The 21,226-nt window shown below is 39.2% G+C and overlaps 1 protein-coding gene across 1 annotated transcript; it reads right to left on the bottom strand.

The window, feature by feature from the left end:
- Positions 1-2,891: 2,891 nt before the first annotated feature.
- OVCH2 (ovochymase 2) lies at positions 2,892-20,861 on the bottom strand (the record flags this gene model as incomplete). Its single annotated transcript, XM_084263138.1, has 21 exons — positions 2,892-2,914; positions 3,286-3,454; positions 3,794-3,945; positions 4,203-4,398; positions 4,967-5,036; positions 6,541-6,727; positions 7,372-7,452; positions 7,850-7,981; positions 8,790-8,883; positions 9,276-9,406; positions 10,439-10,579; positions 10,964-11,097; positions 11,206-11,296; positions 12,550-12,573; positions 13,899-14,094; positions 14,768-14,919; positions 15,306-15,401; positions 16,347-16,519; positions 17,612-17,703; positions 18,389-18,498; positions 20,771-20,861. 21 exons carry the CDS (start codon positions 20,859-20,861, stop codon positions 2,892-2,894), a joined length of 2,535 nt encoding a protein of 844 aa, XP_084119264.1.
- Positions 20,862-21,226: the final 365 nt, after the last annotated feature.

Here is a 21,226-nt window from a genome sequence, read left to right as displayed (position 1 = left end):
ACACTGACATAGCATCCACAGTTCTTCTGACATTACTGCTCAATTCACTCTTGAAAGCACACAAAGAACCAAGTCTGGTCACTTCAGGTGAACTAGTAAGTCTTTCTGTGCATCCCATACACAACAGTAAATGGATTCCTAAACGTGAATAAAAACTGCCCTTGTGCCACTCATGCTCAAAAAAGGTCAAAGGACAAAAGGGTAGGGGAAAAAGAGAAGAAAAACTGGAAGACTGCATGAGAATATAGTTCTACAGTACAACCTGAATACTATGACTGCCAGATCTTTTTGGACAGGCCCACTCTGGAAAGTGAGAGAGTCAGGAAATACATGGCCTGCATACCTCCAGGCAGAGTACATCCAAGGAAGGATATGATGCTGCTGTGCAGTCGCTCCTCCAGCTTCATCCAGGAGATCACAGGAGCAAGCAACCAAGAACAGCAGGATGCAGTAAACCACTAGGCTGAAAAGAATCTATATAGCCAAACCCCAGATTTCAGACAGTGGCTTCCTCTTCTGACCTGCTGCCAGACATGCATTAACAACAGATACATACTTTCTATTTTCTGATGAAGATCTTCCCTTTCCAACAAGTGACAAAAATGCTGTAATAGCCACTCCTGGAACAGCTACCTAGGTGCATCATTGGCCACACAGTGGGACTCCCAGCATGGCCATGCACACATGTGGAGTAGGGCTACTGTTCCAGAGCTAAGCAGGAGAATTTACGGCCACAGACGCTTATGTTAACCAAAGGTCAGAACAGGATATTTTTGGACACAGACTTTGTTTCTAAATATTTAGCACAGTGCCAATGAACAATGCAATGAACCTTCATTTCTTCCCATATAAGGTCACAAAGACGCTATTTTTATTTACATGCCAACAGAAGAAGGTTTATAACCAGATTTTAAGGGATTTTTTTTAAAGGAACCTAAGCTTACCTCAGTACTAAGGTCAGCTGCTAGTATCCTACCTTTTGACTGTAGGGTTCAAGAAAGCCTCATATAACTGTTAAGAATTAAAGTAGATTTCATATTAATTTTATAAAAACTAAAATACAATTCCATTGCATGAGGTCTGTTGAAACTAATTTTTAATTTTGTTTTAAATCAGCTTTCTTTTGCATCCCAAAACAATTGACATCATTGCTGAAAGATACTGGCAGCTTACAATGGACTAAAAGATACAACAAACAAAAGCAAAACTAGACTACTTGTAAAACCAGATTAGGAGAAACACAAAGTCAACATCATTTAGTCAAGCAAAAAGTAAGTACCTTAATCACATCAAACAAATAATTTCAGATCTCATTTCTGATCTATAAAAGGTGTTTTGAAAGTGATACCAATTTATCCGCATATAACCACTACGCCAAACAGGGTTAAGTACAGCTGGCACCTTTCCTTCTCCCGTAACTTCATCTGAACACACCTTTTGATATCCTTGCATTAGATTAATAAGCAGATAAAAACTTTACAGGTCTTTTAAAGTCATCTTGTCCCTCTTAAACAAAATAGAATCACGACCAAGTGATTAGATGCATTTGCTCCAAGCATAGTTAAACCAATATTGTTAACCAACAGCAACTTCCATCATAGTTGAACAGTAACTGACTGTTGTAATGAAAAACTGCAAAGGATATTTTCCCTCCATTGCTTTCCAAAACCCCCTTCAAGGAGCTTATCAAAGACAGAACAAGCATCCTCTGGTCAATAACACAGCTGTGCCTAACACTTAATTTGAATTTGTCAATAGTTCCGTCACCATGAAGAATTGCTACAGGTTATTTTGTGGGCTTTGGCCTAAAAATTTACAGTGGAGAGAACAAACTGGTGAAAAATGTTTACTGTGTTCCCTTGGGAATAAAGGTAGATTTATTTTATTTTCCCAGCTGCAGCATAAAGTTGCATCTGTAAAAGAATCTGAAGTCCTAAACTAACGTAATCCAAAAAGTAGGGTTACTGGTACTGAACACAAGTATGGGAAACACATCTCAAGATTTTTGCCATTAATATCAACAGAAACAAAATGAGATATTTCACTTCCTTTCCAGTTCTTTTCCAGACCACAGAGTCAAAACCGCTTGTGTTACCTATTGTGCTGTCACAATGAGCTAGTTTTGAAAAACTAAGACTGGGCACAGAGCAGGCTGCAAAGCTAATTGGAGCCTGTCATCACAATTCCTTACACAAGCAGCCATTTGGTCATTAAACAAACTGTGATTTACAAGTAAATGTACTCAGTTTGAAATGTGTGGATACAATTTAATATGTATAGATTAATTAGGATAGCTGTCAGTTCTTATGTGGTGCAAAAGGCCCTCAGCCTGCAACACTTGTCTTTTCAAACACTTCTATCTCTTTAAGCAACATGGAGTTTGGTAAAATAGGAATGACTATATTAAAAATATCCTCTTCCCAGCAACTGGATTGATTTACGTTGCTAATGATTAGACACTGTTCTACTGTTGCTACTCACCCTCTCAGAGCCAGAGGTAACTTTCTCATTGACCTTAACAGAAAGATGACTGACTGCCCTTCAGCTGTTTTTCAGCAGCATTTATTTCACCTATTTCCACAGTATTTTTACGCTCTCCAGTACTACATTCAAGGACATGCTTAGCACATGGTGTTCTTTACCTCCCTTTCCTTCTAATACAGATTAAGAGGTGTCAGAAGCCTGCAAGTAACTTGTGTCTACCCCAAGCACACGTGTGTAAGGCCAAAATCTCTATTCCAGTAAATCACTTTCCTGTGTAAATTCACCAGGGTATCAGCTACTTTGGTGAAGAGATTCCAATCCTGAACTAACACTGATTTCACTTTCAGTGGTATTTGTGCTTTGGAAATGTTTTAAAATGTGGTCCATCAGAACTGCTCTTTTGACAGTCACACCATGAAAAGGGGAAGATCTACAAAAAGGAGAAAAAAACAACAGGGTAAAATTTGCAAAAGTCAAAGGCAGTCTGTAAACTTCTCAACACAAATCAGCTGTCATCATGTGTCAGTTCAGGCCTCCCTACCTCCTCCCAACCCTGAGAAATGAGCAGCAACAAGAGAAGTATAATAAAAAGGATAATACATCCTGTAGAAGTAAGATTTTCAGTAGCACCTACTGATTTACATTCAGCTATTTCTGGGCATTCAGCTTGGGTATTTTAAACAGCCAAGATTTAAGGAAGTGCTGGACACCCAAACATAAATATGGTATCCTGGAAAAGGCCTCAAAGCATCTAGCAAATAGCACAAAGATTCATTCAATTGTTTTAACTTTCATACATACCACTACTATTAACACTCTTCTTGATCCAGTCAACAAACACACCAACGTTTGTGTATACGCCCGGGTAGCTTTTCCTTCCACAGCCCAAGCCCCAGCTAGTAATTCCATGAAGGGTGTAAAATCCCAAGTTATCTTCTGAAGGGCAAACTAATGGGCCACCTGAATCTCCCTGCACAAGGAGAAAGGAATCTTGTTACGAGCTAACATCACTCCCTGTTTCTAAAGCATTGGCTCAGCTATGAGAGGCCTGAGTTGCTCACGTGTTTGGGGGTTTCTTTCTAAAAGTTATTACATTTCAGAGAATGAAGTAACCTTTGTTTAAGGGAAGTACCTCTGTTTGCAATATGAGTAATTAAAATCCTACTATTAAGGAGGTTTTTTTGCTATATATCACCTTCAGCTTGATTGCAAGAAAACAGCTCTTAGTGAGGTTTTAATACTCCCCTTTTCAGAACCCATCTACCCACACCCCAAGTGTTAGAAGACAAAGGTGATGTGTGCAACTTACTGTGCATGAGTCCTTGCCTTCTTCCAGAGGGAATCCAGCACAAATCATCCTCTGGGTCACTTTACTGGGAAGATTCACGTAATAGCTTTGACACGTGTCAAGGACCAGGATGGGGACTTCCAGCTGATGCAATTTTTTCCCCTTTCCTCTGTCTTGAAGTAAAAGACATCTCAGAAAACAGTAGAGGCATGAAATACTTTTCCCCTGCTCAGTCTCAATCTAAATTATCTGACTTCTTTCCTCCAACCCATGTCCCTGCACATCCACCTGAGCTTTAAAAAGTGACAACTTTTTAACATGTCTGTTCTCTGGGAACTCATATATAGACAGAATGACTTACAACACAGAACACACTATTTAAAACACAGCTACAGCATGCTTTCCCTTCAAAATGGCAAAGTCTGCATACCTTCTTCATGTGCACCCCATCCTGTGACAATGCACACCCTGGAGGGCTGAACCACCTCCTCCTTGGCAGGAAGGCACACTGGGCGCACGTAGTCGTTGAATTCTAAGGGCTCAGCCAGTTGCAGTAAGGCAATATCAGAGTCCATAGTAGTCTTGTTATAACTTGGATGTATAATATACTGCTTTACTGACCTTTTCTAGGAAAACAAGGACATTAGCATTTTCTGAATGACTAAGGAATTTGATGTTTTAAATAACTTTGGTTTTATAAATTGTCCAGGGCATATGTGAGATGCCTTAAGAGGAAGAAACATTTAGAAGCAGCTGATCAAGTCAACAGCTTTCTTATATTAACAGGTGAAGATTATGCCTCTTGGATATGGATTAGGGAACACTCAGGAAATTCAGTCTAGGAAGAGGGTCTTGGAAAAACATTTGTGCAGCCTGAGCAAGGTAGAAAGTTGTGCCACCGTTACTTCTGTGTTGGAAACAGTGACTAGGGAAGTTAGAGACAATACAGTCCTCACGCATCCTCCAGGATATTGAGCTTGGAGTTCATTACTGGTGAAGACACAGGTCTGTGTTGATACAGAAGTTGATACAACTTCTCTGAGAGTCACACAAAAGCTGTTGTGTAAATGCAGATTAAGGTCAGCACGCAGGCTGATTGATTGCTGCATCACAAACAATTTGGCAGATGCTTTTACATTAAAAACCATTTTGTAAGATTGAGATTATTTTACTATTCAGCAGAACTTACAGTACCTGTCTGTACTCTTGGTCTGTAAGATCATGAAGTCCTGTTACCACCATCCATAAGTCTCTGTATAGTTCCCTTAAAAAAAAAAAAAAAAAAAGAGAGTAAGTACATTCTCAGGTCAGTATAACAGCATTCTTGCATTCTTGAAGCTGTGAATCTTAAAACCTCTCCCACCCAAAAGAGACACTAGGGCCCTACATATTCCTAGGCCAACAACTCTTTGAGGTCCATACTCCCCTACAAATCTCTGAAAATCTTCCTATTGACTTCTAGGGAGCATGAAACATTCTCAGGATGAGGCAGTGGGACCTCTCAAACATGCAGCCAACAAGACAACAGTCACTTCTATAAGCACTGGGAATGCTTGATTCAAAACACAAGGTATGCATGGTCCTCAGCATCCAGGGACAGCGCTGGTTCCAATCTTCTTAATGAAAAAAATGGTAACTTTAAAACAGAACTACCCACCAAATGATGCAAAGAAATGCAACAGAAACACTTCATTTAATCCTTTGGTTTCTTAACCAGACCTTCTCATTCCCTGAAAACCTGTCATACCCCCCTGATGAAATCATTTAGGTAGAATCACTTATCCATGTACACAAATTCTGATGTGATGGCAGCATGCAACAGAGAATTCCTCCTTAATAGAGCACTTAAAGCTGTGCCTTCAACACAGCACAAGTAACATTTGGACACTTAGACGCCAAATTACAAAATTCAAAACAGCACTTGCATTTCAGATCCCCAGAGTTTTGTTGGGATGAGGAAGAGAATCAAAGACATGGGGAATATAGATGTCCAGGCAACTTTGGCATTCAGGGCTTTTACAAGCTTACCCTCATTTTCAAGTAATTGCAGCTTTATTTAGTAACAGGCCAGAACAATTAATTATCAACAATCCTTAGAGAATTAAAAAATATTTCAATGGCCCTAGGTATGTGAATTTTAAATTAGTATATTTTTTATTAATTTGAAATTCAAAAGAGTCAGGTAGTGTTCAATTAGTCATGAGACTAATAACTGAATTGCATTTTAGAAAGTATTTTCAAGACTGAAAATCACACGGATTTTTTTGGCTCCTCTCAATAAAGATGGGAAAATTCCCATGTAATCTGATTTAGCAGATTGATAGGTTCTTAATAATGGAATTCCATCCACTCTGTGCACAAGAGCATCCTATATAACCTCTAAAATTTATGTAAATTCAGTGATTTTTAATAGGTTGATTCTACCTGGATGAAAGCATGCTCTGTAAATGACCCAAACACAAAGAAGTTACCTAAGAGTAAGTGATGGATGACAAGAGACTTAATGTCTTGTCATCCCTATGACAAGAGACTTAATATCTTGTCATCCCTCCTGAAAACTGATCTGAATAAAAACTAAGCCTACAGAAGTAAGCTACGTATGTTGTAAGGAGCCACTGTGATCCCAGTACATACACATGGGGCAAGAGTGCTATGCCAACATGACTTGCAAGCAGGTGCCAGCCACCCCTGGCAGAACCACCACACTGCAGAGATGCACCATGCAATTACAGACATTCCCAGGGAAGGGTTAATTCCAGTGTACTTACTTAGAATTAAAGCAGTGAGCAGCTGTGACAATCCATTCTTTGGCAAGAACTGCTCCTCCACAGATATGCTCATCTGTAATTTGTACACTGACCTGCCAAGGCCATGAGTATGGTACAGCCTCTTCACCTCCAATTATCCTACTGAAGATGAACCTGGGCTGATTTGAAGGTATTCCACAAATATAATCTAAAACAGAAAGCACTGATGTCTCAAGAAGTCTTTAGAGATTACAATTTGCAGAAGCAAAGAACAGCCCATTTAAGAGCTGCCCCACAGCTTCTCAAGATTTTTCCCTCCTCTTTTTCACTCAATCTTTCAATTTGCCTCATTACAAATGATCCAAACATTTAGAGGTAGCATGAGGAAATGACCCTGGTAAAAACAGAGCTTCCCCAATATGGAAAGCATCTGCTTACCTTCAAAAGTTTTAGCCTCAAACCTGTAACGAATATGGATTAATCCCATTCTCTATAAAGTACTACAGGGAAAAAGGGAAGTTCTAAAATCCTGGTTATTATTTTCAACTACCCTTTACTCCTTGCAATTATTTTCACCAAAGCAAGTAGGTATAAGTGGACATACAAGCTGAAATAGTGTCATTGCATTGCTGCAAATGACTTTAAATGCACAAAACAAGAAAAACTGTGTTCTACTATTTTAAAGCCAAAACACTGAAGTGTTACTATTCGTCTCTTTATTCTTCAAAATATCTTAATGAAATATTCTGGGACAACCACATCCATTAAATATTTGGAGAAAACACCATTTAAATTATAGTCCAGTAGATACTCCCTATTTCCAGGGAGAAAATACAACTCGGGTTGGCTTACCTGTTGTAACCAGTACTTCTTCTTTAGTCATATCCATCTCCTGAAATTCGTCTTCACTAGTTGAATCCAAAGCATCTAAATCTAGCAAATGAAAATGGCCAATGTCTTAGCAGGCTGTCTTGAGTGTTATTTTTATTACAAAATCATTTTTATTTCTTATATTATAATTTCTGTAGAAGGAATAGGTTTCTACAGTTGGGATCTATGCAATTACATCTCCACAGGGCAGTAAAGCGCCATCTGAAAGGCACCAAAATACTGTTACACAAAACAAAACTCTCCAGCTTTGATAGATTCATTGTTTCTCTTCACCCACTCAATAGGCCCTTTGTTTAATGCCTCACTGGGTTTACAATACATTTTTTCAATGAAACAATTCAATGAACCTCCTACAGCAAAATAATTCTGAACAGCCAGATTCACTGAAGTGCCCTCTTCGCTGCCCCAAAGGGGCAGTTTCCCAAGTTACTTCTATTACCTGTTACATGAACAAAGGAGATTGTAGCTCTGAATCCTCCAAAGGTCTCTGTTTCATCAGAGCGAAAGACAACCAGCATCACAGCCGAGGAGCTTAGAACAGGTGCTGGCAGGGCAAATCCACAGGACTTAGCTAGAGATGAGAAAGGAAAGGTTCACTGCAGATTAATATGTATTTTTTCATCCTTATCTCTTTCAACAGTGGGTACTCAATATTCCGTGCATTCTAGATCTCACACAAGGATAAAACATCGCTATGCACAAGAGAGGAGGACAGATAAGTAGACTGAGGCTGAAGGACTGTTCTATAATTACCGTCTTTGTTCAGTAATTATCTCATAAGAACAAGGAAACTGTTACATTATTTCACAAGAGACTATTGCAGCACTCATGCTCATCGGTTGTCATTACATTTAGAACACCCTGGAAACTTGATTTGCCCTGGTTGTGTTTCAGCACTAGCATCTGCTAGCACTAATCTAAGCACCAGCATTGGCAAAGGCTGAAAACAGTTGCCTGAAACAGGTCTTCCTCTCATTCTGTGTAAGCCAGGGGAAGCTCCAGCAAGGTGGCAAGAATTACACCGATGCTCACCTGGAGTGAAGAACAAATAGCCTCTGAAAAGGAGACCTCTTGGGTGCTTTCCATGCCTGATCATTACTATAAAAATATCGTGCTATGTCCTTTTGTTCATTTATATCATTTCAGAACTGCATTTCATGTAGAACTGAAATACATGAATCTCTTCTGTTAAATGTGGTTTTACCTCTGTCAGCAGAACAAAAGCAGCAACACCTGGATGTGTTTTTCAAGGTATTGAAACTAGGACCTATAACATCACCCGAGACTCTAGAGGTCAGCTCTACACTGTAAAACAGGGCTAGGAAAGTCATGAAAGAAAGTGGTCACCGTGACAGTATGTTAAAAATAAAAAGTCAAACCAATTTCCTCCTCTTTTCCCACATCTTCATACACAGTCACGGCATCGTAAGAGCAATCTTCACTCTCCTCTACTTCAAAAGAATCGTATGTAAGCTTTGAATAAAAAAAATTAACAGGTGAGCCTTGTTAAATTCACGAAGAAAAATTCAAAGATCTGTAAGAGAATCTTCAGCATCCTCAATGATTCCTTCGGGGCTTGGTTTCTGTGAGAGGTCTGAGTGTCAGAGGTGATACACAGCACATTAGAGTAGCTAGAGGAATCTGCCATGATAAAATGTAACCCGGGAAATCCTATTCTACTGTCACCTTAAGGAGAGATCAAAACCTATCTGAATTTTGGGATGGAAAGTGATTTCTGTTAACTGCATTCAGCAACATTATTCAAGTTTATGTTATTTGGTGCTGCTTCTCCTTAGCTGTGTAACATTGCTAACTAAATGGTGCCCAGTTCCATTCTGTGGACACAAGAAGGGCTCATGTTATACCTGGATTACATGGTCCTCTGGCGCACAAATAACCCACTGACAGTGGGCCGCGTTGCTGTAGCGCTCCGGATAGTGCATGCTTTGTAACACTCCTTCTTCAAAAAGGACTGCTAAGGACTCACAGCCAGAGTCTGTAAATGCAGGAAAACAAAAACGGAGGCACGTGATTTCCTGTTAAATCCTTCACACCCACAAAATTAAATCTCGAAAAACTCTTGTGGTGCTTTCACACAGCTGACAAAGGGAAAAGAAGAGCAGGAAGTCAAATCCTTCAGCATGAAAAAGATGCAAAGAAAACTTTTCCTCTGTTCCCAGGCAGAAGAGCAATTAAACCCACAACTATAGCATTCCCTTTTGGCTACAGGTAGTGCACTGGCAGGCACAGGTGCCTGTGTGGGGTGATACAAGAACAGGACATGGCATGTCAGAAGGATATCTGCCAGCATTCTTTGGAAATGAGAATGGCGAGATAAAATGCAACCAGCAGATATGCATTCCTGAGGGACTATGCAGTGGCAAGGCCCCTCCAAGGGAATTCCTCCCTACACTCTGCTATTACACTCTGCAAAGGAAAGAAGCTAGCTGGAAAAGCTGCAGAAACAGGAACAACGGGTGTCTAACTGGATTGCCTAGACTCAGCAGCCAGCCCTTGGGCCTGCTTCCCAGTGATCATCCTGTCCTACAATGGTGAACTGCTCTGCACAGCAAAATGAAAAGCAATTCCCATATATATATATATATATATATATGTATTAGTCAGTTCCCTCAGGGCCCCTCCAGGAAAGCATGCTTGAGAGTAGCAAAGCAGCTTTCATCTGGAAACTCGGCTCATTTGCGAAATCATATTAATTAAACATCTGCTCAATGTTATTAATTAAATTTTAAAATGTTCTAGCAGTAGAGAAGGAAATGAGATCTTGTTTAAAGTGGATGGAGAAGAGGCAAAGTTAAAGGAGGGCTTCTCTCACCAGGATCTATCCTGTCTCTTCCACAGCCCAGTTTCTTCATAATGTCACACAGCTGCATAAACACACTTCCCTTGTTCATAACATCATCCACTTAGAAAAGTCAGAGGAGCTTCCTCTGATTTATTTTCTCCTGAAAACATTTTTCAGGCCACCACCCATTAGTGCAGACAGGTATATTGCTAGACTTAGGCTTACCAGGAAGAATATCTGGTGTAAGAGCTTTGTAGGTCATGGAGAAACCAGTTCCATAATCCCTGTTGTCAGAAACAAATTTCATCCTTATACTATTGAAGCCGATTAAAATAGGTAATGGAAGATCTGCTCCACAGAATTTCCCTGAAATAATATATTAGAGAATAATCACCATTTAAAGTCTCTAGTCACTTGAGAATTTTTGCATGAAGCATATTAAGTACTTGGTTATACAAATTTAAAGTTGAACAGAAAATGGTCTGTCCATTCCTTTATATTTTCTACCACTACATTAGCACAAATAAGAGACACACACTATTAAAATATTGAAAATATGCTGACACAGTTCCCTAACCAGGCATTTTGCATTTCTTTCCCTTCCTGCCAACCTTGCCTTTTATTTTAGATCATGTCACAATGTATTCATTGCAAAAACATAAGCAAAAATACTCACCTGCAATGTCCTCACTGGGTGTACTTGCCATTAAAAGGAATGAGTACCCAGAGAGTAAGGCTACAGCAACTCACCAACAAGTCTGTCGTCTTTTGAATAGACTGATAAAGAATCATAGTCACAAAATGTTTCTGGCTCTATATCAAAGTGAGAAAAACGAAGCAAGATGTGATTCCCTTCCGGTACAGAGAGAGTCCAAATGCACAATCTGGAACAATAAATTAGTTCCTGTTCACGAAGCTGGAACTGAGTTAAAAAAACCAACGCCACCTGTACCAGGAGTGGCTTCTGGGGAAAGACTGTTTTGTCTACTTACTGCTGGTTTTGATAGAACTCTCTGCTACTTCCAGGAAAATGTAATTCTCCTTCAGTGTTGGGGAGTTTGCCATCCTGAATGCCACAAAATGCTGCATTGTAGAGTTAAAACAAAATAAGAGGAACCAGGTTTGACACCTACACATCATTCTATGATCTGTTACACCTAAAAGCTCAAACATCCAGAGAATATTGCAAGACTCAAGATTTCTCATCTGCACCTTCTTTCTGCTGGCAGATAGATGCTGGGTGTTCTATCTCCTCTCTTGTATTTGAAATTATGGTTAGTCAGTTTTAAAACCCACACAATTTGGGAGGAAAAATGAAGCACTGCCAGCATGCTTTTTACCTTCAAGAAACTATTTGTTAAATGAGGATTTCAGTCTAAATATTTTTCCAGGGAGGAAAAATACATACCTCAGAACATAAGTGTTTGTTGAGCCCACTTGTAATAATGTTCTTAGCTGTGTTACAGCAGAAGATTTTTGCAACAGTGCAAATAGGGTATTAAAGACACTTTAAGAGAAGCAGAAGCTTTCCTCTCCAGGTAAATGACAATAGAACCACAATTACTTACAAAAATTATCTTCTCTTGCCTTTCCTTCTCCTTGCAAGATAAACCAGTAAGATACTTACCAACAATTACATATATGAAAACACATTTAAGGAGTTATGTACTTAAAAGATCTTACCTGAAGGCAGAATGACCAGTAACAAATTTTGAGAAGACAAAACACTTCAATACCCAATTTGCACCGGCCACAGCAAGTCTACACAAACTGATTGTGTGCCCAAGCTTGTGTACTCTGAGAACTTGTACCTAGATGAACCAAGTGTCCACGAACAACACAAACATGGCAGAATCAAAGACTTAAACTATAAAACATATTATGTTCAGGGCTGGGTTTTTTGCCTTTTACTCAGACAGACAAGTAGATTCATCATAGACCTCACAAAAGTACTACTAATTTACTTCATACTTTCTGTATAGAACTTTTTTTTTTATACAGAATCAATTTCACTAACTAGATTTCATGTACTGCTTGAGGTTCTGTTCTACAATTTCCCTATTAACTTTATTAGCATTTCAGTAAAAATATGGCTTTCTCTATGTATCTGTCCTAAGGAAAACTCCTTTTTGAAGTCATCGGTACACAAGTACAATGCTACATAAGTATTTGTTTTACAGAACCAGAGGGGAAAAAAGGATATGTTTAAAATATATATGTAAATGTGCTTTTGTGAGTCAAGTTTCTTCCTTTGTAGAATACACATCAGACTATTGGGGAGTGGGGTGTTTATGTTCTAAGACATATAGAAGATACTGAAAAAATACCGTACTCACCTGTGGAACTTTTCATTTTCAGATCTAAAAAAAGGAGAGATAGGGAAGGAAGTGGAAAAAGAAGAATAAATTACTGTAGTTTTGTATTTACAATGTGGGGTTTATGTTTATCTGTGTGAAATGGTAATTTTATACAGGTAGAACTGAGGCAAAAGCAAATGCTTATAAGGGACATAGTGCCTACAATAAACTAGCTTGGAATTAAAACTGGAAGTTCAGGCAATGCTGACTTTGGAATAAACAATTCTGGAGTAGGCACTTCTAGAATTAATCATACATTGAGAGGCCCCTGCACAGTACTCTCCCTCTACACGTTCAGTAAATACTGTACTTTTCAGGTAAGCTTAGCAGAATCCAACTGCTAGCATTACATCAGGGACACAGGGACATTAAGCCTGACAGCGACTGCAGTTAAGGTCTTTTGCACCAGTGTGACAGTATAAAAGAGCGAGCGAGCAAAACCTGGTGCAATGCAACTGAGAACTGTGTTCTCATTTTACCTGCCAGAGCGCTGTTTCTGTTCACTGGAGCCAACAAACTTTAATTACCACTATAGCTAATCATATTAATTTTTCCTGATAACAAAACGTGCTAACTAGTAACTTAATGACAAGACTGTCTCTTTTTTTATGTATATATTTTTAAATGAAAAAGAAAACATTTTTCAGAAGTTAAACCCTGGTCATTTTTTCTCTGACATTATGGTTTCTTTTGTCAGTCACCAGTTGAAGCTGGTTTAAAATGGGAAATTTCTTGTCCTTGCAATTATTTTTCTTATCACTGAAGAGTAAAAACTCAGTTTTTCAGTTCTTTCAACACAATCTTTAGCACTTTTTAATAAAAACAGACAAAACTGGAAGAAAATATTGTTTCTTAATGCTCTGAAGGAAGTTCACCCCTGGACAGACTGTCATTTATACCACCAGCTCTAAGTCTTTGGAAGTGATGGATAGTTTTCATGCTCTTCCCCTGCACAGAGGGCATATGCAGTCTTTTGTGCATACTAAGCAAAACCACATCCAAGACCATCATTTTCCCCCACATAGATAAAAGAACCATCCTTAAAGGTTTGGGTTTTTTTTTTTTAAAATCAAGATATATTTATATACACACATATATATTGTCCCTGTAGAAGGTAAAGTGGAAGAGAAACAAGTTTGTACAATGCTCTCAGTTTGGTGCTAGCAATTGCTAATCAATACTGTATACTTAAAGGCATTGTGAATGCCACGGTGCTTTGCCAGGAAAAGTGGGAAAAATACACATATTGTATCTTGAAGAAGATAAAATTCAATTAAATACTATTATGAGACCAGAGTGAGGGACACATCACTGTGGAGACTTCATACCAGCACTCATGTTCTCTTGAATCCAGGAAAGCACCACACTGAGGTCTGTGAATATTCCTGGAGATCCTCTTTCCTGATGTTTCTTCTTCTCATTGCTTATCCAGCCACGAGCACATCCCATCCCCCAGGAGACCACACCAGCTAGTGTCCAGGCACCGTGTTTACGTCGGCACAAAAGAGGCCCTCCTGAGTCTCCCTGTAAAAAGATCAGGTAAAAGCTCACAACCCACAGCTTACAAAAGTGCATGCATACCACTAAGAAAGCCTTGAAGAGTTTACTGAATTGTCTTTTGTGCCATAGCAACAGGCCTGTAATGTAGGGGGTAATTAATTAAAAGAAAAAAAAAACCCAAACCAAAAAAATCCCCCAGAACTGTGAAGGAAGACACTTTCTTATTGTGTTAGTAAGGATAGTGAAGAGGGATACACACAGACTAATTCCCTCCTGGGTGCACATCTGCTGTGTTTCAGATTGAAAAATTGGGTGAGGAGTTTCCCTTCCCCCTTCATGTCAAGGAACAATCATTTAACCTTTATCTCTCTTCCATTCCTTCCTGTAATCCAAGGCAATGCTTTCTACCTTCCTCTTTAGGACGTTAGCAACATTAACTACTTAATTTATCAAGCATTCTGAAGCCCTAAGTGTAATTGCACTGGGATACATTGCAAAAGTGCTCTCAGGAACCTGTCATGCAAGTGATACAATAACTAAAAAGGAATCATGCAATTAAGTGTGCTGTCCCATACAGAACCTTGACAAAATTTACAAATCAAAATCAATACCCTCCAAATACTGCATTTTTATTCACTTAGGCACACAGAGCCTTGAGCTGCTAAGAAACACTCAAAAGCCCCTCTGCTCAGCTGACCTGGCAGGCATCTTTTCCTCCATCTGGAAATCCAGCACACATTATAGTGTCACCTTGGATAGGCTTCTTTAAAGTTGACAATGCTCTTGAACACTCCTTACTGTTTAGAATTGGTAGATTGACCTCATATAAAACCTGGGGGAGGACTCCATCTGAAATACAAAATAAATCATTCATAAGAAATGCTGAAAGGTAAACTTAATGTCACTGCTAATGCACCAAAAATAGAGTTGTAAATTTGCTGTCAGTCATTTTATGGTTGCATAAGCATCCAGTTTTGTGCACATAAGCAGTTTACTTGAATAAATGTCAAAATGTTTCAAAACTAAAATACAGGTGTGTGTGTATATATCTAATGATCCATTTTGAGATAATTCACAAGCAGGCACAGAAGCTAGCAAAGATCCCACTTTGAGATGACAATACTTCTGGGTAGTTGATGGTTTCTTCTTGTATATGACCAATGGAATCAAGCTCTTATCTTCAGAAATACGACACTAAAAAAACTGAATGTCAAAGAGCAATTTGAGTGGCTTACTCTCATTTAAACGGCCCCAACCACAAGTAGTGCATATATATCCTGCTTCAAACTTTTCACCTGGATCAGGAAGGCATGCTGGCAGAACTGATGAACCTGTCACACACAGACGTTAGTTTTATTAGAAAGTGTTTGAAAGAACAAAAAGCAGCTTCCTTTCTCATCTTTTAAAACTAGAAAATTACTGTTATTTTTGTGGCATCTGAAAAATTAATCTGGCATTTGACAATTCATCTGCACCTCAGCTTTGTAGTTTTGGAATAGCAACAGAAAGCCCCAACACCACAACGTTCAGCCCAGTCTGCTTAAACTTAGCTGCTATCATGATCCAAAATTCCATTAGCAAAAGTACCTGTTCACCTCTGTGGTGGCAAAGAAAGAGCAACCTAATGATGTGAGCTGGAGCCTTCAGAAAAGCAGTGTCAGGCAGACTCTCCTGTGCACCTCAGGATTTATTATGTATGACTGTAAGTCAGGTTGTAAGTCAAAGTTAGCATACAGGTGACAAACAGCTAGGTTCACAGGCCAGAAAACAGGGCAGTAACAACTGTCCTCTCCTTCCCCATCCCACCCCTAAATGGACCACTCCACACTACTAAAGATAATCCCATATTCCTTTCTGCAGGAAGGGAAAAGTGGGCAAGTAGTAGCAGAGAACTGAGTAGGGTACAGACAGCACTGCAGTATGCTCTGAGGTCTGCTCTGCCTTTGACTAGCTTTCCTGTCCAGAGACAGAAATCTCCACCTACACCACAGAGAAATAAAAACACCTATTGTGACAAATTTGAATCTTCTACATACGAAGAACAATACCTTTTTCTTAAAGGGAGTCTGAAGAAGACCACTTAAACAGATGCATTTTTCTGAGTTACCTCTGGTATTTTTAATACTTCAGTGGCAAAATACTCTGGAGATTTTTAGTGGCATAACCTGACAGCTGGGAAATGGGTTTCAACTGAGTTTCAAGACTTGGCAGCATGTGGGAGAAGCAAAGGCGTTACCTTCCCCACTGAAAAAGATACCAGATAACTATTGCCTTACTGAAGTTGAAGGATCCATCCAGCTTCAGGAGGGCAATGTCATAGTTCATCGGCCTTCTGGGGTCAAATTTTGGATGCTTAATGGCATTTTTAATAGGGAGTGTCTGCTCGCCACTCTCCCTAATCCTCAAGTCATGCTCTCCTGCAGTAACACTCAGGTACTGGAGTAAATTCCTGTAAAATAGTAAAAAAAAAGTTCTGCTACAAAATCTTCAACATGAAAGGAAAAAACACAGTTGTATTTAAACAGAAGAGTTATTACTACTGATACCTAATACCTTTCATCTTCATTTTTTAAATTAATATGTAAAGTAAGCAAGAGCTGACTATGCCCAGCAGTAGAAATTGGGAGATGAAAATGACTGAGAATGATGATTTAGCTATAACTCCTGAGTGTGATTTGATGGTCCACTAAGGAACCAGGTCCTCTTACCATGTTTAAAAATGCTTTCTGAAGAAAGAGGGAAGACTTGGACATTCTCAATTTATACCTTAAAAACATAGTGAATCCTGCTTTAGGGCTCCTAGTGCCAGACCAGATGTGCAGTAAGGAAGCACAAAAGCAGTCATTATATTTTTTTTTTCTGCTTCAAATTTTTTCACCAGATTTGAAGAATTTCTTTTGTGTCCAGATGTTTTGTGCTGATTTAGATATTGCCTCTACTTCTATAGGTAATATAAACTCTGACTTATCGGGTAATCTGACCACAATGTGATTATGTACAATGCCAGATACAGATGAAATTTGTAATTCCAGGTGACCCCCTAGTACAAGCATTCAGTATTAATCATAAGAGAATTAGAATAACTGTGAAGTCACCACAGAGTCAAGACTGAAACCTTCCATTCAACTCAGTCACAGATGAGGGTCTTGGGGCTTTTTTAGCACAAAGACTGAAAATCATTGGCATGCAAGAGGTCAGTACTATATCAATTCACAATTTAGTTGCATATACTCTGCCAGTTGCTACATCTGGAACAAAAAAAATACAATTGTAGTCACCTGATATTTCTGGTTAGGTACAGATTTCTACCTACACTTCCAAAAATCAGCCTCCACTAATCCCTGCAAACTTATTATATTCGTAATTATTTTTGCAATGGTTTTGTTTTTTCTCCGTTTCGTTTAAAACATGGGAAATAGCAGTTACAAGTGGAAGGGTACCACCTGTAATTGACACAAGAAGATGCTAGAGCACAAACACGTTGTTTACAGTCAGCATTCATCTGCACCTGCAGCCTGCCCCTGAAATGTCACATCCATACCTGTCCAAGACGCAGTGCGCTGCTGTGACCACCCACTGAGCAGAAACAATGGTGCCTCCGCAGAAATGCTTTTGCCTTCGTTTCAAGGAAACCTGTGCCACACAAAGAAGGCATGCCAAATAAAGAAAATCTTTATCTCTGCTCTTACTGCTTTTTTGGGAAGAAGGGAGGCAGTACATGCAAGTGCTCTCTGAAGATTCACGTAGCTAAAGTACATGAGGCTTTTCAAGCACTTTCATGGTACACCCTTTCTTATGGTACTGGAGTCAGAGACCCTAAACCTTGCTGTTCCACTCAGCTGTAATGTGGTACTGGGATAAAAGCAACATAGATGTAATAAATGTCAAATCACTGAGATACATGGCACTCTGTGGAAGTTACCAGTTAAGTTTAGAATTTTTCCCTTGCAGATCACTGGGACCACAGCAAATCCATGATGCCTGACAACAGTCAGGGCTGGGGCTTGCAGCCTTCGGCAACCTCCTATTTCTGAGCAGTTTCATCCACGCCTCTTTACAACAGACTGATCTACAGTTGCTCTTTCAGGAATTAATGATAAACAAAATAATAAATACAATCAAGGTTTATCAGGGAGTAGGACAGGTTCTGCATTCTTTCCATTTGCTTCACTGCTTTTCATAAAAGCAGGCTGGAGCTCAATGATACAGCAGGAATCAGTAAGGGTCAGTAAGCACAGAGTACATCTGTTTTCTTATTTTGTCATTTCTATGAAAATTCAGTACTCTGAAGATAAAAAACACATTTCCTTGTTCAAACCTGCCATGGATGCGAGCCTTGTTTCACCTGGTTTCCCCCAACAATCCGAGTGAAAAGGTTAAGGTAACTCCACAGCTTCGTCTCCTGAACTTTCTGCCCACACTTAGGATCTGGGGAGTAAATGGGGAAAAGGACGAAAGATGTAGTCCAGATTTCAGTTTTTTCTGCATTTTAGTAACACAGCATTGGAAGACACAGCCTAGTATACAACTACCTGCTGTCTCATGACAGGAAACACGTTTTATAATTCCCAGTAACTACTGCCCAGACGGAGGCTAAATCAGGCTAAGAAAAATGCTATGCACTTTATTTTGCAGAAGCTACCCAGATTAACACTTTTAGGTTCAATTGTATCACAGTTATTGAATTTTCCCTGCCATGAGCAAGTGTGTGTGCATACATATGCTACTGGTCTTGTTTGGTCCATGCTTACTTGAACTTTTTGAATGTCAGCATTCTCTTTCAAGCAGTTTCATTATGGCTTCCAGTCAGCTCTTTACACCCAGCATTTGTATTTAAAGTATTTTGGACAATCAGGGTCACCATGCACAACATACAGACCTTGATGGACAAGTGTGGTTTAAGTTCTCCAGCACATGTATTACTGGGCCAACTTTATTTCTTCTTAATTCACTACTTAATTCGCTCATTATCACCTACCATGGCTAAGTGAGGCTGGTAACATTTATGACTTTGTAAAGGGGTATATTTACAGAAACAGATTTGTAGTTATAATTACTGATTTGGTAGTGTTTTAAGACAGACAGAAGCAAAGCAACCAATTCTGCCAAGCAGGACACTGTAACAGGAGAAATCTTCGTAGCGCTTCCCAAACCCAGGGGTAGCTGCCATTTTATTTTCCCTGAAAGCCATATGAAAACTCACTGAAGCCAAACACCTCTCTAACTAGCAGACAGACAGCTGTGTTCAAAGGATGGAGGACCAATATTTGCATACACTGTCTGGAAAAGGTAGAATCCTCCAAACCATAAAATGCTTACAGCATCCATAAAGAGGGTTATGCAATCATCCTCAGGATTAGCATGGCTGATGCAAGTGATTACAGTGTCACAATAATGCTGACACAATGCTACCTTAACCTAGCATCCAAACAAAAAAGGCTTCATATTGAAATGATGTGGTTAATTCATCTGATTTTTTTTTCATTGTCTCCTAATTCTCACTGCACCCACATTGTTCCCATGTGCAAAGATACAGCCAGGAAATGGGAGAGAGAAAGCAAACAATTTTTTTTTTAAAATAGGATTAGGTTTTACCAAAATGAATTTGGTATTGGAGAAATGGGGAAAAAACATAAAAATCAGATTTACAAACTAAAACTCTAAAACTTTGTTTTTTTCTTTCAGCATTAAAGTCTATTCTCCTAACATGTGCAAGATTAGTTTAAATGTTGCATACCAATATTTATATATTGTGCCAAACTTCTATTGCCCACATTTTAAAAAACTAAAATCTGTATGCCCAAGAGATTCCTGCCTGCTTTACAGCCTGCTTCAGGACTAGTCTCGATCAGTGGTCAGGTGAGAGATTTCTAGGGGAACTGCATCACATCCATCTGCATGGCAGGATGCTGGAGCAAGAGAATACCATTTTACAGAATACTATGCTTTGGACTGCTTATGTGAGCAACTTATTATGACAGTTTTGATACCACACCTGTCTTGACAGTTAAAAATAGAGGGTTTATTTTGTTGGGGTTTTTTTACAGTGAAAACAAGTGATATGCAGAATTTAGGAAATCAAGCTTCTCTTTTTTACTACTGAAAATTTAAAATGAGAGCAAGATGGTGATACGAACAGCCAAGGTCTGATTTCTATTCCAGTTTGTTATAAATCAGTACATCTTCATGAGGAAACAGAAATAATTTAAATCATTAATTGTTCAGTGTTGTCCCATTCCCCCCCCACACCCCAATTACTCTGGATTTTGAGATGGAAGAGAATAGAGAGAGGGCTCCCTGTCTTTTGTTTGCAGTCCATGTGTAACATGCTAAACCATTAGCTGCATCAACTTGCTGCAAGTCAGAGAATATTTTTTTAATTTAATTATAATCCTATTTAGTGTTATCATATTTAATGTTAAAGGAATCAGATAAATGTTTCATAAGAATTACTCATGAAAAGATAACTCTCAGTTATAAACTTGGATTGCAACAAAAGCAAAGAAGGAAAACTATACCAATTATTCTAATGCTACCTTCTGTTCAGATCTACAAGCTCTCAGGGTCAAAAACTTAGGGGGTGAAACTAGTTCAGCTTCTTTATTTCAGCACTGACTCCCATCTGCTAAGGACACTGCCTAAGGACATATCCCTTAGTCCTCAGAAAATGGTTAGTGCCAGAAGTGAAACTTTACCCTACCTTTCTGAAGGGCAGATGGCACAGCGCAGAACTCTGTCATACAAACCATCCCAGTCAGGAGCAACTGCAGCTTACTGGGAGCAGCACGCATCTTGGGATGCTAAATGGCTGAGTGAACACAAGGAGAGTTTTTATAGGGAAAAAGAAGCCCAAATACTACACCGCAGGAGACAGCAACTAATTGAAGTGAAGTTACTCATTAATCCAGCCATAAAGCACTCACCTGCACAAAATTTCGCGAAGCATGATCCTTTCATACACCATTACTGAAATCTTTGCTATAGAATGCTAGCAAAATCCTCCCTAAACCTAGCATTTTCCCCAGCAAAATGACAAGATGAGGTTACCATTGCTTGCCTTGCTACCAACATTTACCCAGGCCGATCTACACAAAGTGGAACACAAGCGAACAGAATGTCAACTGCCCCTATTTGCCCCTAGAATTTCTGCTATTTT

The sequence above is a fragment of the Gallinula chloropus genome (assembly GCF_964237585.1).
Source record: "Gallinula chloropus genome assembly, chromosome: 4".
NCBI lineage: Eukaryota > Metazoa > Chordata > Aves > Gruiformes > Rallidae > Gallinula > Gallinula chloropus.
This window is presented reverse-complemented; position numbering and strand designations above follow the sequence as displayed.